The 26165-nt window shown below is 34.9% G+C and overlaps 1 protein-coding gene across 1 annotated transcript in view; it reads right to left on the reverse strand.

Moving 5' to 3' along the window:
- Nucleotides 1-26165, reverse strand: part of FOCAD (focadhesin) — a 331523-nt gene that overhangs the window by 169024 nt on the left and 136334 nt on the right. The window contains exons 12-15 of the mRNA XM_011930353.1: nucleotides 19035-19139; nucleotides 18510-18611; nucleotides 17865-17995; nucleotides 15825-15951 (exon numbers count right to left, since the gene is read on the reverse strand). Of these exons, the coding sequence (XP_011785743.1) occupies nucleotides 15825-15951; nucleotides 17865-17995; nucleotides 18510-18611; nucleotides 19035-19139 (465 nt within the window). The remainder of the gene's footprint in view (nucleotides 1-15824; nucleotides 15952-17864; nucleotides 17996-18509; nucleotides 18612-19034; nucleotides 19140-26165) is intronic.

Below are 26165 nucleotides of genomic sequence, written 5' to 3' on the forward strand. Positions count from 1 at the left end.
CCTAAGCTATCTAACAACTTTTGAAGACCCTACATAGTAGAAGTCACTGCCAATCACTTTTCTATGAAGTCCATAATGTGGATAGAGTACCTGAGCCAAACAAGTGGAACAGAAGGAAATCCACTCTGACTGAGGTTACAAGTATACCATAAATGAAATAGGGTCAATGACATCACTTTGTTTGACCTGTTATTCTACCATTTCAGATCAAAGTCATATAACCTCGCAAATTGTTTAAGCAAGTAAACTGCTCAAATGACAAGTTACATAAGTAGAGGCAGTGTGCCGTGGCTCTGAAGCAAAAAGAATGTTCTCCCCCAGAGAACATCTTACTCATTACTGCTGAATTTAGAACCTGAGGCATAATACATTCCACCAGGCTATTGTGAAAAGAAATAAGCCCAGCTTTTAATAAAGCTCAAAAGTAAAAAAAAAAAAAAGACCTATGTGGTATAATGTCATCTAAATCACAAAAGATACCTAATGTATATTCAAAACATGAAAAAGGCTTTAGAATGACCTCCAACTAATAGTACAGTCCACGAACTCTAAGAATCCTTTTCCTTCAACTATAATGTTTCTAAACTTAACTATAATGTTTCTAAACTTAAAATAAACACCTTTAAAAGAAAAGGTATATATTGCATTGTTCAAATACAATTTCTGGGCTTATATGTATGCTAGTGAGGCTTTCTGATAAATTATACAACTATGAAAAGACTTACCAGTCTCGCTGTCTTAATTCCAAATTTCCCTTAAGCAAGTTAACTTAAACTTTCACTAACAATTTCAGTATATGTGATTTTATTCATCTAATCAAGTTTAAGTCTAATTTGGTATCACTAGAGTTTTTGGAAATGAGTCTCTCAGTGATATTTTATCCTAGGCATGGTGAAGGTGGGATACTCCTGTTTTTATGGACATGTTTATGTAGCACAGAAATGAGTTTAAGCCCAACAAATAACACCATTGTTTATAAAAGTTTAATTCTAGATCATTTGAGAGTACATGCTAAATAAAATACTTTTTAAAACAGACCTAATAATTCTTGTACAAACATAATGCTTCCAGATTTCAAATTCCAAAACCTTTTCAAAACATTAATGTCATTTCGTCTACTGCCCTTCTTCAGTGATTCCGTCTCTAGACTCCCTGTCCCCATTTACCCCCTGGCCAAAAAAAACCCTACCCATTATATAAGCTTAAAACAGTATATTTTATTCACTGGAATGGTAGAACAGCACACAATTACCATCATTTTAGTCATGTCATTATTTCCAGCTCAGTGGCATTTATTCAGATGAGCACAATTTGCAACCACTGAGCCCAACTCCTCTGATGTTAACTGGCATCATTAAAACCCTCCCAGTGTCCAGCTCGTTTGATCTTTTAAAGAATGCCCTTGGTTTGTGACTGAGAGCCGGAAACTCACGGCTGGACACCCTGAACAGCCTTCAGGTTTGGTCACAGACTACTCATGTCAGTTAATAATCCTCAGAGATCATGATTTTGATTCAAGTGAGAGAACTTTTTATACAAAAAGCCTTGTATAAACTTTTTATAAAAAATAAACCCCCAAAATGGATAAAAATAAAGTACAGGGGGCAATGGAGATTCTAAATGTAGTAACTTCGAAAGTTGAAATTGTAAATTTTCAGAGTAAAGTATCTTAAATGATCGTAACAAATCTGGGAATACTGAAGGGCAGACAGCAGAGAAAAGGGAACTGAAGAATAGAAGCAAAAATTGTAAGTAGTAAAATATTAAGATCTCCATTTAAAATTTTCCTATTATAAGTTTGGATATAGCATTCAACTTTCCATGATCTCCTAATGTTTTTTATTTTAAATAAAACAATCAATTAAAGAATAGCAGTCAACATAATTGTTTTCTTTTTAAGCAATAAACCTTTTATTTTTTATTTCCCTACCCATTTCATACATGACTTATGTGTACTGAATGGTATTCTATTAAACAAACATAATACAGTCAGTTAAAATTTCATTTCGATAATGAAAAACCATACTTAAAAATCTACTTGCAGGGTGCAAAGTGAATGTTAATAAAAGGTAAGTTCCTGCTGTCCTTTTAAAGTTAAAAATAAGGCCAAACTACAACTTTCGACTGCAAAGAGTCATTGTGTAGTATATAAAAAGCTCAGCATGGAAATAGATTCAACAAATGTACAAAAAGAGTTTTCATGCCCAGGAAGAACTGAAGGAATCAAAAAAACATGCCCCAACTACAAATAACATAGAGCGCTGTTCAAAAAGACCAACAAATTCATTCTCTAATGCATAGCAAGTTAAATTTAATAAACTCTTCTGCAAGGTTAGACAGGCAATCACCTTTAAAAGTCCCACAAACAAAACATAAGAACAACAAAAGAGGGTTCAGAGTGTAATAAATACTGAATCCACAGTAGGCGACAGAAGCCTTACTGTACACAGCTGAGAAAACCTGCCATTAGACAATGGATCACATTTCCATATTAAATTATATTTACCACGCTAAAAAATGCAGGATTTCTATTGGCCATTTTTATACCACACTAACTCCCTAAAACCTTCCAAACCTGCTGAGTCCCATTGAAAATCATTCCCACCCCATGGTGCTCCAAAGGAGCCCCTAGACAAAGGGTTAGGATGATGAGAGAGGGCAGGGACAACTATCTTCCACCATGATTTCAGAAAGTAAATAAATAAAAGGGGATAGAATAGCCAAAACATAACCTTGGCACAGGGCATTTCCGGGGAAATCACTGCCGTGACAAATGGCCTGAAATGAACTCTTCTAGCGGTCAAGAATCCCCAGGAAAGGCCGCCCCCCCTCCTTATCTATTGCTCAATCATACAATGCTTGGCTTTGAAAATATAGCACCCTCTTGGAGCTGGGCAAGATGAAAGAGCTTTTCTTCATGATCCTGCAACGCCTATTAATTTTTGCTACAACAGACTCACAGCTGATTAGGAAAATACAGGAGTAAGCACTGCCTCACATCCCCATCTCAGGACTTTGGGAGACAAAATGTTAAAAGTTAATCTCTCTTTTTCAGAACAATGTATTGATTTTAATTTTGGCACATTCTATGTTTCTTCTCCAACCCTGGACAATTTGTTTAGACTGAACATTCTTTTTCTCCTTGAAACATCAGTAGCAATGTTACTTGATTCCTATGCAGTTAGAGAATTATCTTTCAGAAATATGACTCATTCACCTCCACATGGAACACAGGTTGAGAAATCAGTCAATGGCTGACAGTAAAATTTAAATTGTTCCTAAATTACACTCACACTTTTATCACAATTAGTAAGGCAACATGATACAACTGCAAAACCACAAGAATTATAGTCAAATGAAAAGAATATCTCCAAATCTCCATGTTACCAAATATTTTCAAGTTAATTTGGGTATGTTACTTAGACTTTTTAAACCCATTAGTAAATATCACCTATATTACAAGATTATTATGATGTTTAATATAGAACATAATGTACACCAAATGCCAAACATTGTACATGGCATGAAAAAAAAGGGTAGCTTTTATACTTTTGTTTTACTGAAGTAGAATAACATACTGTAAAAAGAAGAGATCTTAATTGCATAGTTTGATATTGTAAATTCTGACAAGTACATAAATACAGGTATAAAGGTATAATTGCCACCTCAATTAAAATAGAGACCAAAGAAATACAATGTGAGCCACATATATCCTTTTAAATTTTCTAGTAACCACATCTGAAAAGTAAAAAAAGTAAAATTATTTTAAATATATTTTATTTGACACAATACATCCAAAAATTCTCATTTCAATATGCAACAATTTTTAAAACATTATCAATAAGCTATTTTACTTGTTTTCATACTAAGGTTATATATTTTATACGTACAGCACATCACAATTGGGATTAGCCTATTTCAAGTGATCACTAGTCATATGTGGTTAATAGCTGTTATACTGGATGATGCAAATATAAACCCAGTCCAGAAAATTTCCTCCTGTCCCTTCCTGGTCTATCTCCCTACTCCCACCTCAAGACAACCATTACTCTGATTTCTACCCACATAGATTAGTTCTGCCTATTCCTGAAGTTCATAAGGAAGGAATGGTATATGGACTCTTGTGTTTGGCTTCTTTCACTGAACATGTTTTCAAGATATATCTGTGTTGTTGCAAGCAGCAGTGGTCCATTCCTTTTTACTGCTAGTAGTATTCTATTATACAAATACACAACGATTTGTTTACCCATTGACCAAATAATGGATATTCAAGTTGTTTTCTTTTTTCCTCTTTTTCAACTTTTAAGTTCCAAGGTACATGTATAGGGTGTACAGGTTTGTTACATAAGTAAACATCTGTCATGCTTGCTCCACAGATCAACCCATCACCTAGTTATTAAGCCCAACACACATTAGCTATTCTTCTCAGATGCTCTCCCTCCCCCTCCCCCACAACAGTCCCCAGTGTGTGTTGTTCCCCTCTATGTGTCCATGTGTTCTCATCGTTCAGCTCCCATTTATAAGTGAGAAAATGCGGTGTTTGGTTTTCTGTTCCTGTGTTAATTTACTGAGGATAACCGCTTCCACTTCCATCCATGTCCCCACAACAGTCCCCAGTGTGTGTTGTTCCCCTCTATGTGTCCATGTGTTCTCATCGTTCAGCTCCCATTTATAAGTGAGAACATGCGGTGTTTGGTTTTCTGTTCTTGTGTTAATTTACTGAGGATAACCGCTTCCACTTCCATCCATGTCCCAGCAACAGACATGATCTTGTTCTTTTATATGGCTGCACAGTATTCCTGAATAAAGAAAATCAAGTTGTTTTCAAATATGCTATCCTTAACAAAGCTGAAATGAACATTCCGTACAAGTCTTTTACCTCAACATGTTTTCATTTACTTGGGTAAATATCTGGAAGTGGAATTGCTGGATCATCAGGTAGAATTATGTTCATATTTATAAGAAATTGCACAATGCTTTTCCACAGTAGTTGTACATTTTACATTTGTGCCAACAATATATGAGATATCCAGTTACTTCATATATTCTCCAATACTTAGTATTGTCAATCCTTTTTAGTTATTCCAGTGGTGTGTACATTTCCCAACAACCAGTGATGCTGACATTTTTCTATGTGTTTACTGTTCAATCATATAACATTTTTTTTGAAGAGTAGTTTGTGAAGTCGAAGAGAGAGTTGTTACAAAGACAAATTGAGATCACATATGAAGTTATTTGTAATGCTAAAATAAAGGACACACTTCCAAGGACTACTTGGGTCAGGCAGATGATGTAAATCTACAAGCCTAGAGAAGTGCACCAAATTAGAAAACACACTCATCTAAAGGAAGCTTCTAACTGCTACTTAGCACCAAGTGGTCACTGCCATGTGAAAAAGCAAACCAGGTACTGCGAGATCTTCCTGTCTTATTAAGAGAAGGTAGATATTTGTATGTTTATCTTTAGTTAATATTGGAATTAATTTTAAAACTATTAATCCTACAGTAATCAAAGAAAATAAACCACAAGTTTTCAAACTTTTATTTATATAAATATTAGTGGCTTTTATACTAGGACAAACATCCTTATTATAATAAACATCAAACCATTCAGGACTGCTATTGGTTACTCTCGAAAGATGATACCTACTGCTCAACATCACTAATTATGAGGGAAATTCAAATTAAAACCACTGTGAGATATCACCTCACACCCTTTAGGATGACTATTATCAAAAACACAAGAGACACAGAACGTTGATGGAAAAAGGGAACCCTATTACACTATTGGTGGGAATGCAGATTGGTACAGCTATTACGGAAAACAGTATAGAGGTTCTTAAAGAAACTAAAAATAAAACTGCCATATGACCTAGCAATCCCTTTTCTGGGTATATACATAAAGTAGCATACGCAACTTTGTAAAGACATTTGCATTCCCACGTTCATTAGTCACTACCTCATAAAGATATCATGGCCTTACAAAGATATCTGCACTCTCATGTTTATTAAAGCATTCTTCACAGGGGCCAAAATATGGAAACAACCTAAGTGTCCACTGACAAATGAATGGATAAAGAAAACGTAATACATATTAACAATGAAATGTTATTCAGCCTTAAAAATGGAGGTCCTGTCATTTGCCACACCATGGTGAAACTAGACGGCATTATGCTAAGTGAAATAAGCCAGACACAGAAAGATGGGAAGGGTAGTGGAGGACTGGCAGGGAGGCAGGGATGGTTAGTGGGTACAAAGAAAAAAGAGAATGAATAAGATTAAGTATTTTATAGCACAATTCAGTGACTACAGTCAACAACTCAATTTTACATTTTAAAATAAAGAGTGTAATTAGATTGTTTGCAACTCAAAGGATAAATGCTCAAGGGGATGGATACCCCATTCTCCATGATGTACTTATGTCATGTTGCATGCCTGTACCAAAGCACCTCATGTACTCTCATAAATATATATACCTACCATATACCCAAAAAAATTAAAAATTAAAAAAAAAATGAAGGTAACAGCTAATAATGCTTTAGTTGTAACATCTACCCAGGAGGATCTGCCTTATTTGGAGAGAATAGAAGAAAAGTAGATGTTGGAGAGAATGTAAAACAGAACTGCCACTTTTGAAAACAGTATGGCATTCCTCAAAACAGTTAAACACAGAATTATCATATGATCCAGCAATTCCACTCTTAGATATATACCAAAAAAAGGATGAAACATACGTCGACATGAAAGCTTGTACATGAAGGTTCACAGCACCATTATTCATAATAGCCAAAAAAAGGGAAACAAGCCAAATATTCATCAACTGATATGGCCATACAACACAATATTACTCAATCTTAAAAAGGCACTATAAAAAGTATTGATACATGTTGCCACAAGAATGAACCTTGAAAATATTATGCCAATTGAAAAGCCAAACACAAAAGGCAACATACTGTATGAATCCATATGAAGTGTCCAGAATAGGGATATCTATGCAGACAGAAAGTAGACTAATGGTTCCCTGAAGCAGGGGGCTATGGGAGGATTAGGGTTCAATGCTTAAGGGATGCGGCTTTCATTATGAGATAATGAAAAGGTTCTAAAATTGATTTTAGTAAGCTTTTCAAAACTCTATTCAAAAAGTCACTAAATTATGCACTATATAGGTGATCTGTATATTTATGAATTACATCTCAATATCACAGAATATATAAAGAAAAAAGAAACATACAGGTGAGCTATTGAGCCTCTTTCCCCTAGTTCCTAATCTTTCCCTCTGCTACCTGAGAATGCTGCTTAAGGTTTGAAATATTCTGTTCATGTGTCTTCTATCTCTCCCCTGAACATTTCTAAATTTTAAATACATTTAGTGTACTTAACACCATGTTTCCCCTACCAGACTGTGAGCTCCTAGAAGGCCAAAAATGTCTCATAAATCTTTACATGCAAAAAGCCTTGCACAGCCTGGATCAAGTTTTCAATATTTTTATTTTAAAGTTAACATATTTTGTGTCCTACCTACAGAAATCTTTACCTCATGTTTGCTGTTGCAACAGACAGGGTTTGAAGGAGAAGCTGTGCCAAATTATTTTCCCTTGCTCTCCTCACTACCACTGCTTACCAGAGAATGAATAAATGACAACTGGCCAGAACACAGCTGAAAGGCTGCCAACCATTATATTTGAACATCTTCAGGAACAGACAATAACCTTTATGAGATTATGATATCAAGAGGATCCCTTGTATACTTACAACCATAAACCCAAATACCTGTAGAACAACACAGTGACAACTTTATCTTCTTTAAAAGAAAAAAGTGTCCAAAAAAAAAAAAAAAAGAATAATTGCTTTAAAGCTATGGATTTAAATAAGATCCCTAGTCAATAAAATGAATTTCAAAACCATCCTTTAAAGGTACTCATAGGCCAGGCATGAGATTATCATGCCTATAATCTCAGTACTTTGGGAGGCCAAGGTAAGAGGACTGCTTGAGCCAAGGAGTTCAAGACAAGCAGCCTGGTCAACATAGTGAGACCCTGTCTCTACAAAAAATTTAAAAGTTAGCCAGATATAGTGGCATGCACCTGTAGTCCCAGCTACTCAGGAATCTAAGGTGGGAGGATCCCTTACATCCAGAGATAGAGACTGCTGTGGACATGACCACACTACCACACTCCAGCCTGGGTGTCAGAGCAAGACCCCATCTCAATAAATAAATAAGAGAAAAAAATGGGAAGCAACTTAAACATTCAATCAAAAATGAATCATTTGATTACTAACAATATTTTCATTGAATGGAAAGTAAGCCATTAAATTACGTCGCTACATCAAAAATCTTTCTAGGAAAATGTGAACTAATTAGAGAACATAGAAACTCTGTGAAATAATGTGTAAAGAAAATACAATGAAAAGGGATCTGAAAACAGCTTTGTGAGAGAATAATGAATGATAGTACTTTTTTTTCATTACCCAAAGTAAATGTGATGCTTTAAAAACCTAACATCTTTGGAAATGGGATAAAAACACTTCAACACACCTTTAAAAATATAAAGTGTAATATGCAATCAGTAAAACACTAAAAATTAATATACTTTAGCTCAAACATTGTTTTCATTAAGACCTTTAGGCAAAGTCTTAATAATGCAAAACCTTATACATTAACCAATCACAAAGAAAATGGAGAAGGATAGGATAAAAGTCCAAATATCATTCTCAAAAAAAGTTTTCTCCAATAACACAACATGACAAGGTAAAGTGAACACAAACACAACCACCAAAAACACACAATGTCAGCAAATGAATTTTATCTTAATAAAAACTGTACTGAGGCAGACCTGGGTTTGAGTCCTGACTACTACATTTTAGTTGTATGAATTTGGGCAATTATTCAACTTTTGTAAACTTCTCAGAAGAAAACGGTACCTGTCACAATTGGGGTTTTCTTCAATTGTAAGAATTAAATAAGATAATAAATATAATGACTGTAGTATATGCTGTTAACTATACCGAAAGTACTCAGTAAATCAAGAGATGCCTACTACTGCTGCTACAAATATTATTAAAACATCTCTAGCAGTTTTCCAGCTGAAAGCATTATGCTAATTTCATATAAAAACAAAGAAAATGTTACACATGAACAAAGTAGCAAAGAATAACATAATGTATGTTCATCTGATCTTTCCTATGGTTTGATAAGCTCTCTTTATAGTGAAAGGCCCACAAACCAAGCTCATGCTTTCAAGTATCACTTACTTAGAGGCATCAGGACAGAATTCTTTTCCTCATCATTCCTATAGAAATGAAATGTAACCTGGCTAATCAGGGAAGTCAAAAGCAATAAAGAAGAAAATATTCAAAGGATCTGAATAGACAGTTCTCCAAAAAGGTAACAGAAGTGGCCAAAAATAATAGGAAAAGATGTTCAATATTATTAGTCATCAGGGAAATGCAAATGAAAACTACATGGGATATCACTTCACACTCATTAGAATGGCTATAGTTAAAAAGGAAAACAGATAATAAAAAATGTTAGTATTAACATCACTGATCATTAGAGAAATGCAAATCAAACCCACAAGGATATACTATCTCACACTAGTCAGAATGGCAATTATTAAAAGGTCAAGAAACAACAGATGCTGGTGAAGTCATGGAGAAATAGGAACACTTTTACACTGTTGATGGAAATGTAAATTAGTTCAACAATTGCGGAAGGTGCAGTTTTTCCTCAAAGATCTAGAACTAGAAATACCATCTGACCCAGCAATTTCATTACTGGGTATATACCCAAAGTAATATAAATTATTCTGTTACAAAGACATATGCGCATGTATGTTCATGGCAGCACTACTCACAATAGCAAAGACAAGGAATCACCCCCAAATGGCCATCAATGATAGACCAGTTAAAGAAAATGTGGTACACACACACCATCGAATACTATGCAGCCATAAAAAGGAATGAGAGCATGTTGTCCTTTGTAGGAACATGGATGGAGCTGCAGTCATTATCCTCAGCAAACTAATGCAGGAACAGAAAACTAAACACCACACGTTGTCAATTATAAGTGGGATTTGAACAACGAGAACACATGAACACAGGGAGGGGAAAAAACACACACCAAGAACTGTCGGGTGAGGGGGTGGGGGGAGGGAGAGCATTAGAAAAAATAGCTAATGCAAGCTGGGATTCATACCGAGGTGATGGGTTGATAGGTGCAGCAAATCACCATGGTACACCTTTACCTATGTAGCACACCTGCACATCCTGCATATGTACCCCAAAACTTAAAACAAAAATCAAAATTTTAAAAAATAAAATCACTTTCTTGAAAAAAAAAGTGTTGGTGAGGATGTGGAGAAATTAGAACCTTCTTACACTGCTGGTGCAAATGTAAAATTGCACAACCACTATGGAAAATAGTTTGGCAGCTCCTCAAATGGTTAAACAGTGAGTTACCATATGACCCACTAATCCCACTCCTAGAGATCTATCTACCAAAATGAAAATATGTATCCACATAAAAACTTGTACACAAATGTTCATAGCAGTATTATTCAAAATAGCCAAAAATAGAAAAAATCCCAATGTCTGTCAATTTCTAAATACATATTCTATTGTTTATATTTCAGATTTTCAACACGATGTCATGGAATACAGAGAGTAAAATGGCTATGACAGTGGAGCAAACTAATATATCTATCATCTTACATTAGTTACTTTTTTATGACAAGTAGCTAAAATCTACCTTTTTTTTTTTTTTTTTTTTTTTGAGGCAGGGTCTTGCTCTATCATCCAGGCTGGAATGCAGTGGCTCAATCATCGCTCACTGCAGCCTCAATCTTCCTACCTCAGCCTCCCAAGTGCTGGGACAACAGGTGTGTGCCACTATGCCCAGCTAATTTTTCATATTTTTATAGAGACAAGGTTTGCCATGTTGCCCAGGCTGGCCTCAAACTCCTGGCTTCAAGCCATCTGCCCACCTTGGCCTCTTAAAGTGCTGGGATCACAGGTGTGAACCAACATGCCCAGCCAAAATCTACTTATTTAATAAAAATCTTTAAGAAAATAAAATTTTATTAACCTTGGGCCTCACGTTTTACATTCACTATCTAAACCCGTTCATGCATATCTTCTATTTTGTATCCTTTAACCTACATCTCCTATTTCCTCCTCCCTCTCACTGCTGTGGTAAACACTATTTTATTCTATATATCTGTGTATCGGAGCTCTTTCTTTTTTTTCAGATTCCACATATAAGAGAGATCATGCAATATTTTTCTTTCCATGTCTGTCTTCTGTCACTTATAATGTCATATAGGTTCATCTACGTTGTCCCAAATGGCAGGATCTCCTTTTTTTAAGGGTGAATAATATTCCATGGTGTGTATACATACATGCATACACACACACACACACACACACACTCAATATTAACAATCACACACACACCACAATTTTCTTTATCCATTTGTCTGTCAGTGGCAAATGTCCATCCATTGATAAGTGGATAAACAAAATGTGGTAAAGCCAAACAGAATAATATTCAACAATAAAAAGAAAGAAAGTACTGACATGCTGTAACATGGATGAATCTTGAAAATACGTTAAGTGAAAGAAGCTAGTTACAAAAGACAACACATCATATGATTCTGTTTATAAGAAATGTCCAGAATAAGTAAATCCACAGAGACAAAAAGTAGATTCGTGGTTGCCTAGGGCCAGGAGAAATGTGGAATATGGAGATTAGGGATGACAGCTAAAGGGTATGAAGTTTTGTGGGGAGTTAAAAGTGTCCTAAAATTGATTGTGATGATGGCTGTGTAACGCTCTGAATATACTTAAACTCATTATTAAATTATACATCTTAAATGAATGAATTGTATGCTTTGTGAATTATATCTCAATAAAATTGCCTTTTAAAAAGATTATTGCTTATTGGAGCCATTATTCTGTATTCAGACAGAAAGATGTAAGAAAATTAAGGGAAATGATGGTGGGTGGGGCAAAAAGTAATGAGAAAGCTCAATGGAAAAGATATGAAAAACAGAATGCAGGAATATTAATTATTTTCCTTTGAAAATGACAAATTCATAGTGTAATGATAAATAAAATTACTACTTTTAATGCCCACATTTTTCAAAGGAAACAAGCCTGGGAGTAACCAAAGAGCATGAGACTTGGAGTCTTGAGACTACTTTTGTGAACCACGTGTTAAATTGCCAGAACCTCTGTTTCTTCAATATAAAATGAAGTCCTACAATCCCGATATCATAAAATGTTCAAATTCACAGTAGGTACCTGTGTTAATTAGGGTTCTCTAGAGGGACAGAACTAATAGGATAGAGGTATGTATGAAGGGAAGTTTATTAAGGAGTCTTGATATCACAAGGTGAAGTCCCATAATAGGCCATATGCAAACTAAGGAATAAGGAAGCCAGTCTGAGTCCCAAAACCTCAAAAGTAGGGAAGCCAACAGTGTAGCCTTCATCTGTGGCCAAAAGCCTGAGGGCCCCTGGAAAACCACTGGTGTCCAAGAGTCCAAAAGCTGAAACACTTGGAGTCTGATGTTCAAGGGCAGGAAGCATTCAGCATGGGAGAAAGATGAAGACTAGAAGACTCAGCAAGTCAAGTCCTTCCAACTTCTTCTGCCTGCTTTACTCTAGTCATGCTGGCAGCTGAATAAATGGTACACCCTCGGTTTGAGGGTGGGTTTGCCTCTCCCAGTCCACTGACTCAAATGTTAATCTCTTTTGACAAAACCCTCAGAGGCACCCAGGAACAATACTTTGCATCCTTCAATCCAATCAAGTTGACACTCAATATAAACAATCACAGAACCCAAGAAACATTAGCTATAATTTTTTAAAAGCAATTCAGCCCTATAAACAAACTTGTAAATTCCCAGATCAATGCATCAATAGCATTAAGGAAGGGACAAATTTCTCTTTGCCAATTCCAGACAGCCAGAATAAATTCTTGCCTTTATGGTCAGCCAAGATTCCTACAACCTTCTCTCTCTGTTGTTTGCTTAGCAAAGTAGCACTAAAGAAACCCATACCGAAAACACAATCTTTACCTTGACACAATTGGAAGGTAGATAGAATCCACCCTTTTAATCTTTCATTGATGTCTAGGATAAATAATTAAGCAGCAATAATTCTAAACTTAACCTGATGCAAGCAAAGACAAAAGAATTTCATGATTATAACGTTCAAGATCAAAGAGTTTACTTTCAAACCAAAGGGGGGAAAAAGCTACTTATTTTACAAAGGCAAAGTAGGGAAAGCCCTGCAAAATCCAATTCTGGGCACTTTTCCAACTAAGGTATTTTCTTAAAGATAGAGTTATTCAATTTATTCTCTTATCTTTATTAATTTGTTTCATTTCACCAAATTAGGCTGTCTTTCCATATACCTAATTATATTCGATAGTTAAGGATCTAAAGAGTAACAGATAGACAAATCATTACCAAACGCTACCGGGAAATGGATTTATAACTATGCCGAATGTTTTCCTTCTTGAAATCTTAGCTACATCACGCTTCACACATGATATCAATTAGAAAACAAAATAACTGGCTTCACAGAATGCAAGCTGACCTCTGTGAATAGCACTCTGGACACACAACAAAAAAAAAGATGAGCCCCAAATTAGTAAATGCGGCATGGCAAGAGCCGGTGAATACCAAATATACTTTACAACTGTAACACACATCACAGGACATAACAGGAGAAGCTTCACAAGTAATGAACACACACATACACACACACACACACACACACACACACAAAGCTTGGAAAGCCTTAAACAAAACAGAAAGATATATTACTACCATCATCAAGCCTCAGAGGAAAATAGATTATATCTACTTATTTAGATAAACACAAAGCTATTCATTACCAAACATTAAAAAAATTATCATCGAAAGTAACAATAATGCAGTCACTTTCAACAAATTCCACAATTCTGGACATTGATAATATCTATAAAGAAAACTGGCATATAACACTTAGTAAGCATCAATAAAATCATTTGCTTTAGTAAGCATCAATAAAATTTACTTTCTAGACAAGAATGAACAGATGAAAAACAAGAGGTAGGAAAATAAGCATTCTTTAAAATAAAATGAACTTAACTGATTAGTGGTATTGCTTTATTATTTATTAATACCTATGTGAGCAGACATTATACTATGTCTTTTTTGTGTATAATCTTATTTTATCCTCCTTTGAAGGAACGAAGTTTCAGAGAAGCTAACTAAACTAGTCAAAGGACACATAGAACAACTGATATATATTACATACACTACTGCCTAAAAAGAAACATGCTTTATCTTCAGTACTAACCACAGTTAATGATGATGGCTTAGAGAAATGGAAAGAGAAATGTCAGTGCCAAACTCAGGGTATTTCTTATGAATTAATAAGCATTGATAAACTATAGAGCCTTATAGTAACAGGAGGGGATGGGCAGAGAAAACAATGGAATCATAAAAGCTATAAGGGTAAATCACTATTTATTGTAAGAAAAAATGTTAATTTCAGAAATGAGTTGATGCCTGTTAGGAAAAAATAATGAAAAGGAAATACTGCAGAACAGTAAAAATGGTCACTTTTTGGAAGTGAAAGTTTAGAATTCTTTCTTCTCTCAAAGCTGGTTTAAAAACAGAGTTTAGGATTACTTATTATGAAAGTAATACAACTATTAAAGAGATATTTCCCAATCTTGGATAACTGATAGAAGTAGTAAAATCAAATGTCCTTGGGTATATATGTGTGGTATTCTCCTGCTATAATGGCCCCTTGTCATTAAGTTCTAACAACTTTTTCAAATATTGGGCACATGATGTGAAAGCATTGTCCTTACTACACATCAGTTTTTAAACAGCAATGATTTTCATTGCCTGCTGAAATAAGTGTTCACCAAAAAGAATATAAGTGTATTCTCAAACCAAGATCCTGAGTAAATATCTATCCTCTCTCTGGGGTCTATCTTCCTCATCTGTAAAATGGTGTTAATCCCTATACTGCAGAGTTGTTAAGAAAAATACATAAAAAGTGCTTAGCCCAAGGACATGAGCATAACACTCAATATGGCTGTCACTTATATTATCATATCATTATATTCATTACTATCATTATCAACTATAACTAACCATAACCTTAAGGTGAGAGAATTCTACTCAGTCTCATTCACTAAAAAACTACAGTTGGGTATGTATGTTTACTAAGTCAAAAAGTTTGGTTAGGTCAATGAATGATCTTTGGTGCAATTACCACATTTCTCTAAAACAGTAGGTTCTCTCTGCTGTGTTATAATTCTGGGAACAGTCTGAAGTTCAGAAAATGATTTACAAGTTTAGTTCTAACATTTACCCACCCTACTCAATCTAATCACTAGGAATGAATGGTTCTTTCCCAATCGTTTAGCAAACAATAATTTTTGTTAGCTATAAAAGTGCCATTGGGCCACGACAATTTCTTCACCTCACCTGTTTCTAAAGCTTTCTAATCACAAAATTAAGAAGCAACTATACTCTAGAGTTCTCCTATAGGCATAACTTTCCCTTTTGTCTTAACAAAAATAAATAAGAAAAAAGAAAAACCTGAAGCCTGGTTTTCTTTGATCTCTAGAGAATGCCTACATGACAGGATGTTTCAAAATTCCCTTCTAGAAAGAATTGTAAAGTAGGTCTTGCTTCACTTTTCCAAGAAAAAAATCACTGGGAATGAACACTCAGACTTTCAGTTATTTGAATCTAATCTTACATTCTTGTATCCACTCTGCCTTTAAAATTATCCAAAGCAATTTAAAAATGCCTACCTCAGCTTGACAGAGTGCATGAAGACCTTGTAATACCAAGGCTGCTGGAGTAGCTTGATCAGGCTTGGTGCATTCATTTAACACCTGAGAAATAGCTGCCAACATATCTGCACCATGTTGATATGGCCTACAAGAAGTGAAAGTTTAAAAGCAAAATTAATACTAAAGAGCAATTATCACTCCCAGATCTTTTGCCTAAACAAAAAGCATCCGTCATTTTCTATACTCTTGTGCCACTAAATGGTGACCCTCAAATATTAACACCATGTTTTTTCTTCAAAAATGTGCATCATGATCATTTTCTGCTATAATTTTATGTTCATTTTTATACAGAAATAACCCAAAAAGACACTTTTTAACAAATTTCATTCATCCTAAATCACAAATCCTCTTGTCTAAATTGAGAAAAACTCAAGGCTGTATTAATGGTAAAAAGAACTGAATTACCTAATTGAGATTATTGGTAAGATAGAGCTATTCTTGCCTGATAGCATCAGATACTCATTACAAAAGCAGGAATTTGAGAACAGGAGATGATTTGTGCTAGTAGCAATACTAACTAGGGTGGCTGCACCTATCATAATAATGATGATAATGATAAAAATTATAAAAACTATAACCGACTGAGCTCCTATCTCATACCAGACACTGTGCTAAATTCATTCACTCATCCTCCTCCCCTTCCTCTTCTTTCTAATCCACATATATTGTGCTATCGCCAGAATATCATTAATTTCACAGTTAAGCAAGTCTATTCCCTGAATTCCTTGTTACCTTTCAATAATATCTTTTCTTTAATTAACGAAATGTAAATTGATGAAATTGCCTGTCAGAATTCTATTGTTTCACTGTCCCACAAGTGGAAATAATTTTCCAAAATGAAAAAATTGTACAGATCTGGAGGTAGTAACTGAAACGAACACTGAATAAGTTATCAGTAGACTCTGATCTGGTCTGATATTCAGTCTATTCTGAGCCTCAACTTTAATTATATAAAATAAGAATGTCAGCCAATAACTTTCATCTCTGAATTTTTTTCCATGACAACAGCTCAATAAAATTCAAACTCCCAGTTCTTGGGTTATACACATGTAATTCCTTTTTTTTTTTTTTTCTTTTACACTGAGGTCCTTTCTGTGTTGCTAAAAGATGGAAGCTTAGAAAAGAGGCAAAATTGCTAGGGCTTAGTTTCTGTATATTCTGATCCAAATTTTACTTGAAACAGAAATCATCCATGTTATCAGCATCTGAGCCAACCCATTGCACAGCTTCAGAAAGTAGCATTCACACTGCTGTCATTAACAGAAGTGAGAATGATGTTACCACGAATTCAATGCAGTAGCCTGATCAACAAATGAAACTGCAGGACTACAACTATTTCAAATGCATCAAGCCTATTTCCTCTGTAAACATTTTCATCTTAGCACATGCAAGAAAAAAAGTTTTGATATGGTAGAGCTCGACTTATATTATTTCAGTCTTGTCACCTCCACCTTGTTTATTAATCCATAATCTAGAACAGCAGAGTCATCTTCCTAATTTCTTTATGTTTTCCTAAAAGCTTACAACATACATAAAAATTCATCATCATTTTCTTCCTTGTTATAATTACAAATAATTCCACGCAGTAAGTCAAAAATAAGGGCTCCCCATTAAAACTACTTATCTCCCTACTTAAACCAAGGGAGAATATAAGAAAGAACAGTTTATGACAACAGTCTACTGTGTAGTTTTCAGGGATTCATATATGGAAAAATAGAAAACATAACATCACATGTTTTACTGCAATATGAAATTATTCATCAGAAAAGGATATAAATATCCTACAAACCTAGATACAAGACTAGACCTGAAAAGGAAAGACATACTTCTCAAAGCTATTGTTCAATATTATTAAATTTTATAATCAGAAAACTTAAGTTAAAAAATTATTAGTACTCATATATTCTCTATCTTTTCTTGCCTCTTGCTTGCAATAAAAAAATTAAATACAAAATAATATATCATGATATACATTCCTAAGAGTTAACAACATCATACCTCTGCTTACATATATCTCTGATTGATGCTGCTTTTGCAATCAGTTTCTCCCATTGGACTTCCTTGCCCACCGAAAGAGAAGGTACATCAGACATAGCCATGAAACGCTGCAGTTCAGGATAGACTCGGTCCTATGAAGGCAATTTTACAAAAAAGGTAGTTTCCCAACTTGAGTTGAATAATCATCATCTTCCTTTTATGCAGCATTTTCACCTCCAAATCCTCCATTTGCATTGCAAATTATAATGTAGTTCTTCTAATCAGCAGAGAAGATTGCTGTAGTGATTACTGGGGATTTTCTTATAGACCAATGTACTATTGATTTCATAAAACAAGAAGAAAGTGGCTAAATCTCACCCTAATTACAAAGGCTCTAATCATTTATATTTCCATTATTTCTCAAGCAAATGGAAAGATACATTTCAGAAATAAAGAAATAAGATTTTATATTCTCAATTTCTCTGAAAGTCAATAGCAACTAACTGCATTACAAATGCATCACAATAAATCAAAACTTTTTCAATGCAATCATTGATGCCACTCATTAATACCACTCAACCAAAGCATTGCCATATATGACATAATTATTTTCCTTCAGTGAAAGGAATATATTTAATACTCATGCAAGTGCATATCTGAAATTACCTGCTTTTCCCACAATGATGTCAGCAAACGCAAAGTGACAGCTCTTAGTCGTGGGGTGGTTCCAAGTAGTTGTATTACTCGTAGAATTTGTCCTACACACACCTAGAAAACATTCAAGAAACTCTAGTTGTATAAACGTGAATGCAGACAACCTCGAAGTTACCAAAAGCATTTTTAAACCCCTTGTTATAAAATGAAGACTGAAAAGAAAGTTTGCTGTAATATTACCCACCTTCTTAAAGGATGAAAGATAGCGTTGGAGGGGCTAGATAGCAATCCCGGGGACATAAGGACCTAATCTCAGAAAATGGCCAGAGTGAAAACTTGGATACTAAGTAATTTAAGAGAATTAATTATTAAATATTGTAATAAATACTTTTGTCTTCAGATATTACCTCCTAGCTCAACAAGAGAAGTAGTGATTATGGCAAAATTTAGGGCTCAAAATTTCATAATACTAAAAAGAATTCAATGTATTATTCATGACTCACTTTTCTCCCCAACTAAATTAATTAACATACTAACCTTGTGAACACCAAGCTTAGGTAAACTATACAATATATCATTATATAATATAGGTTCCAGTGGTCTTCCCAATTTGAACATCAAAACTGGAATCAGATTTGGCACCTAAAATAAAATTTTAAAATATATTACATATGCCTTGTTATAAAACAGTAATACATAATGGAATATTTATCTTTTTTTCCAGAGGAATAATAAGAATATGAATGAATTGGAAGACTTAGAATATATCAGTTAGCTATTACTGGCTAATGATAATTTCATCACTAGTATTCTACCACTTTTATAATTAGCTGCCAAACACCAATCAAAAAGTGCTTTTCTTGAACAACTATAACATCACTGCTGAGAAATACGATAGCAGTTAAGATACGTCCTGCCTTGCCATGCATGGTGGCTCACCCCTGTAATCCCAGCACTTTGAGAATCCAAGGCAGGAGGATTGCTTCAGTCCCGGAGTTGAAGGCCAGCCTGGGCAACACAGGAAGACCCTGTCACTACAAAAAGTTTTTAAATTAACTGGTCATGGTAGTGCACACCTGTAGCCCCCGCTACTTCGGAGGGTAAGGTGGGAGGATCACTTAACACTGGGAGCTCAACATGACAGTGAGCCATGATTGCACCACTGCACTCCAGCCTAGATGACACAGCAAGACCCTGTCTCAAAAAAATAAAAAGATACATCCTGCCTCAAAGAAGTTTAAAGCTCTAATGAACAGCCAACACTTAAGATATGTAAACAATAAAATTTCACATAATGAAACATTCAATTAGGTTACTCCAATAAGAAGTAATTAAAGTCAGTGTACTACAAAGGAGCCAATGGACAAAAATTTCCCTCTAAGTCCTCATTTCAATCTCTATGCATAACACAATACAATGTGAAAACAAATATATTCATGGATCAAAGACATAATATTGTTAAGACATAATTATTTCCCAAATTGATCTTGAAATTAAATGCAATCTTTATCAAAATTCCAGCTGGCTTCTTTGCAAAAATTGAGAAGCTGATCATAAATGCATGTGTAAAAGCAAGGAACCCTTAATACCCAAAATAATCCTGAAAAAGAAAAACAAATTTGAGGACTCAAACTTCTCACTTCCAAATTTACCACAAAGCTAAAGTAATCAAAACGGTATGGTACTGGCATAAGATTAGAAAGACAAATCAATGAAATAGAATTCAGTGTCCAGAAATGAAAACTTACATTTATAATCAATTGGTTTTTGACATGGATCCCTAGAAAAAAACAATAAGGACAGAAGAGTCTCTTGGAGGAATAGTGCTGGAATTCAACAACTGGATACCCACATGCAAAAGAATCAAGTTGGACCCCTTTCTCACACAACATGTAAAAATTACCTCAAAATGGATTTTAGAACTAAACGTAAGAGCTAAAACTATAAAATTCTTAAAGAAAATACAGGATTAAGTCTTTGTGACTTTGGGGTAGAGAAAGCTCTTAGACATGACACCAAAAGTACAAGCCACAAAAGGAAAAATGAATTTCATCAATGCAAAAATGCTTGTCCGTCAAAAGACACCATAAAGAAAGTGAAAGGACAATGCACAGAATGGGAAAGAGTATTTGCAAACCATATAGCTAATAAGAAATTTGTACCTAGAATATATAAAGAACTCTTAAAACCCAATAATTGTGAAACCCTGCCTCTACTGAAAAACACAAAAAATTTGCCAGGCATGGTGGTGGGTGCCTGTAGCGGGAGGCTGAGGCAGGAGAATGGCATGAACTGAAGAGGAGGAGTTTGTAGTGAGTCGAGATCGCGCCACTGCACTCCAGCCTCGGTGACAGAGCGAGACTCCATCAAAATAAAAATAAAATAATAATAATAATAAAAAAACAATTTACCAAAAAAAAAAAAGGTTTTAAAATAGGCAAAGAATCTGAATACACCTTTCTCCAAAGAAAATAAACAAATGGCCAATACAGGAAAATATGATCAATTTCATCAGACATGATAGAATGCAAATCAAAACCATGAGATACCACCTCACACATCATGCAAAAGCTATCATCAAAAGATAGACAATAACAAGAGTTGCCAAGTATGTGAAGAAATTGGAACCCTTTTACACTGCTGGTGGTAATGTAAAGTAGTTCAGTCCCTTTGGAAAACATTCTATCAGTTTCTTAAATGGTTAAACATAGAATTGCCATATGATCTAGCAATTCGATTCCTAGTTATCTACTTAAGAAAAAAGAACACATATGTCCACACAAACTTTTGTAAATGAATTTTCAGAACAGCATTATTTACAATGGCCAAAAAGTGGAAACAACCCAATGCCCATCAACTGATGAATAAACAAACAAAATACAGCATAACCACACAACAGGATATTATGCAGCCATAAAAATAAATAAACTATTGCTACAACATGGACGAACCTTGGAAACATTATGCTAAGATTTAAAAAAAAAAACAGCCACAAAAGCCTTATGTTGTATGATTTCACTTATATGAGTAGAAGGCCCAGAATAGGCAAATCTGTAGAGATAGAAAGTAGATTAGTGGTTGTCTAGGATAGGGGAAGTAAGAAGCAGGGGGTGGTCAGGGAGGGTGAAAAAACAGGCAGTGATATCTTATGGGCATGGGGTTTCTTTTGGGGGTAATGAAATGTTCTCACATTGGTTGTCGTAATGTTTACAAAACTCTGTAAATATAATAAAAGCCATTGAATTGCACACTCCAAATGGATGAATTATATGAGTTGTAAATTATATTTTAATGGTTTTTTTAAATTCAATTAAAAATTATTTGCTAAATATCTGCTATAATCAAAGCACTTACTTGATAGCACAAACTGTAATGTCAAAACTTTTTATTTGCCATATGCTACATTTCAAAAGTTTGTTGTCCAGCAGTCATTCCTCACTATCTACAGGGATTGGTTCCAGCATGGTCAGACACACAGATACGCACACCCCATTCCATGGATAGCAACATCCAGAGATGCTCCAGCATGCTATACAAAATGGCATAGTATTTGCATATAACCTATGCACATCCTTCCATATACTTTAAATCATTTCGATACTACTCATGCCTAAAACAATGTAAATGCTATGTAAATAGTTGTTGTACTATACTGTTTATTCATATTATCTTTATTGTTAAATTGTTATTTTTATTTTCTTCCCCAAATACGCTCTGTCTGCAGTTGGTGAATCCACAGAGCAAAAAACAGCTGAAGTCAAGGTTCCACTGTATTTGTTAATTTTCTCTATCTGTTCTATTCTTAGAAAGCCTGTTCCTTCTAAACTTAGAAGACATCTATTTTAATTCAATTTCAAAAATGAAAAAATATCCTCTTAGCTTTACCACCAAGACATTGACAATTAAACATTAATTCATTAATGACCCTGACCACGATATACCACAGCAGCATGTGGAGCTGTGCATGTAATAGCTACGATCTTACAACAGACAGCCAAAATGCATGATGTTTTTAACAAGTGCAGAGACTTGATTGGAAGAGAAATTCTATCACTCTCACCTTGGGCAAATGAAAGGAGACAAATTTTTGAACTGACTTTTCAGTTCCCATTTTAATTAAAAACAAAAGGTTATCTTAAATTGGCTTACACTGATCTCAATGCATTATCCCCTTCTAGAAAGATTTCTACCAAGATACACTGAGAGATTCTTAGTTTTTAGAAGGGCAATGAGTATATTTAGTGACATTTAATAAACTAGCGTATTTAGTTGTGTGACTTTTAAACAAATGTTGTAATTATAGTGTCAGGAGAGAAATAAAGTACTGTATTTATGTCTAAGAGTACACAGTTCCTTTATGAGACTTGACCCTAAAAAAAGTATGTAAGGGTGTGTCTTTTCCTCTGGCCAGTTCAAAACTAAACAAAGTAGGAAATGTTTACAGTAAATAATCTTAGACTTAACACAGTTCTCAAGGCATAATAGCCCAAATTAAGTACCCAATTAAATGGAAAAAATAAAACAGAGACTGTTTCACTAGGGAAAAACAGACACAGATAGACATCTGTGGAAAATACTTTTTGCATAAAGGATGGGCTAATTTTTAATTATTATTAATTAAATAATTATTTCCTTATGAATATGTATTTACTTGAGATGTAATTACCAGCTCTTAATCCTCCTAATCTTGAATCTTATACCCTTCAGAGGCTGAAAATACAATGAAAACTCGGATTTTACCTTTAATGTAAAAGAAGCTGGAAAGTGCCCTATAATTGACTGTCTCAAGATCTGGCTTCATATAACTCAATGCTTTCTCTTCCCTCCTATCAAGTTCCTTGATAAACAAATTAATTTAGAATCACGGGACTGCTATGGGAGCCCCTATAAGACTATGACTAGATTTCTCAGCACAAATCTTGCCAGCAAGAAGGGAGTGAAATGATATATTCAAAGTGCTGAAAGGAGTGGGCCGGAGTTAGTGGGCAGGTACTGCCAACAAAGACACTGGATATTATATCCGGTAAAACTACCCTTCAAAAATGAAGGAAAGGCCAGGTTCAGTGACTCATGCCACACACTTTGGAAGGCCAAGGCGGGAGGATCACCTGAGATCAGGAGTTCGAGATCAGTTGGGCCAACATGGTGAAATCCCATCTATACGAAAGAAAAATACAAAAATTAGCTGGATATGGTGGTGTACGTCTGTCATCTCAGCTACTTAGGAGGCTGAGACACAAGAATTGCTTGAACCAGGAGGCAGAGGGTGCAGCAAACTGAGGCTGTGCCACTGCACTCCAGCCTGGGCGACAAAGCAAGACTCTGTCTCAGAAAAAAAAAAAGAGAGAGAAATAATGATATTTCCAGATAAACAAAGCTGAGAGAGTTCATCACTAAACATGCCTTACAAAAAATCTAAACGTAGTCCTGCAAAGTGAAACAGAAGGGCTCCAGACAGCAACACGAAAGCATATGGAAATATAAAGTTTCCTGGCAATATATAAACAAAGAATCCTATAATATTATAACAGTGGTGCGTGAATCACTTTTAATTCTGGTATAGGGTTTAGAAGGCAAAAGTATAAGTAACATAAAAGAAAAAAAAAACACGTGAATGGATGAACTTTATTAAAAAGATGTAATTTGTGACATTGGTAACATAAAAAAGGAGGGAGAAGTAAAAGAATAGTTTATGTATGTGACTAAAGTTTATGTAACTTGTTATCAGCTTAAAATATTGTTAGATATTGATGTAAGTCCCATGGCAACCATAAAAAAATACACATAGAACATGTACAAAAGAAAATGAGTGGCTGGGTAAGGTAGCTCATGCCTGTAATCTCAGTACTTTGGGAAATCAAGGTGGGTGGATCACTTGAGGTCAGGAGTTCAAGACCAGCCTGGCCAACATGGTGAAATCTCGTCTCTACTAAAAACACAAAAATTAGCCAGGCATTGGTGGCACACACATGTAATCCCAGCTACTTGGGAGGCTGAGGCAGGAGAATCACCTGAACCCGAGAGGCGGAGGTTCCAGTGAGCCAAAATCGTGCCACTGTACTCCAGCCTGGGCGACAGAGCGAGACTTTGTCTCAAAAAAAAAAAGAAAAAAAGAAAAAAGAAAAGAAAAGAAAGGAGTGAGGAATCAAAGTGTCACTACCAAATCAATGAAACATAAAAGAAGACATCAAGAGAAGAAACAAGAGACCAAAAAAATGCTATAAGACAGACAAAAAACAATTAACAAAATGGCAATAGTAAGTCCTTTCCTACCACTAAGTGCTTTCAATGTAAACAGATTAAACTGTCAATCAAAAGGCATACAGTGGCTAAATGGATTCTGAAAACCCAAACAAGATCCCACTATAATGACGTCTACAAAAGAGTCACTTTAGATTTCAGGACACACTAGGCTGAAAGTGAAAAGATATTTAATACAAATAGTAACCAAAAGACAGCAAGGTTGTCCATATCAAAAATCATCACAGGAGAGAAAGAAGGACATTATATAATGATAAATAGGATAATTCACCAGGACAATATGATAATTATATATACATATATATATATATATATATGCAACCAACATCATAGCACCCAGATACATAAAGCAAACATTGACAGCACCAAATGGGAAAATAGAAAGCAATACAGTAATAGTAGAAGATTTCAATATCCTATTATAAATAAAGGAAGGAACATCCAGACAGAAGATCAATAAGAAAACAGAGGACTTGAACACCACCAAGTGATCCTAACAAACTCACACAGAACATTCCACCCAACTGCAACAGCATGTTCTCCCTCAGGTGTGTACGGAACATTCTCTAGGATGGATCACATGTGAGATCACAAAACAAGTCTTAACAAATTTAAGACTGAAATCACACTAAGTATCCTTTCCAACCACAAATTAGAACCATAATGAGATGTCACCTCATACCCGGTGGGATTAACATTATCAAAAAAAATAAGTGTTGACAAGGATGTGAAAAAATTAGAACATCTGTGCACTGTTGGTGGAAATGTAAAAAGATGTGGCCACTATGGGAAACGGCATGAAGTTTCCTCAAAAAAAAAATTTTTTTAATCTACTCTATGATTGATCTTGAGGTTGTTTATGCAAAATAACTGAAATCAGGATTTTGAGGACATATTCACATTCCCACATTCATTTCCTATTATTCATAATAGTCAAGGGATGGAAACAACCTAAATGTCCATCGGTGGATGAATGGATAAACACAGTGTGGTATATGCATACAATGGAATATTATTCGGTCTTTAAAAAGAAAAATTCTATCATGTACTACAACTTAGATGAAACTTGCGGACACGATGCTAAGTGAAATAAGCCACAGAAGGACGAATGCTGCATTATTCCACTTAAATGAAGCATCTAAAGTGGTCAAACTCTTAGCACAGAAAGTAGAATGGTGGTTGCCAGACAGTCAGGGAGGAAGAAGTGGGGAGCTACTGTTCAATGAGTATAGAGTTTCAGTCATGCAAAATAAAAAAATTTCTAGAGATCTACTGTACAAAAATATTCATATACTTAACAATACTGCACAGTACACTTAGAATTTTTTAAGGTAGATTTCATGTTATGTGTTTACCATATTTAAAAAATCCTGGGATTGTTTTTTAAGAGTCAGAAGATATCTTATC

This window comes from Colobus angolensis, unplaced genomic scaffold, assembly GCF_000951035.1.
Source record: "Colobus angolensis palliatus isolate OR3802 unplaced genomic scaffold, Cang.pa_1.0 Scaffold86, whole genome shotgun sequence".
NCBI lineage: Eukaryota > Metazoa > Chordata > Mammalia > Primates > Cercopithecidae > Colobus > Colobus angolensis.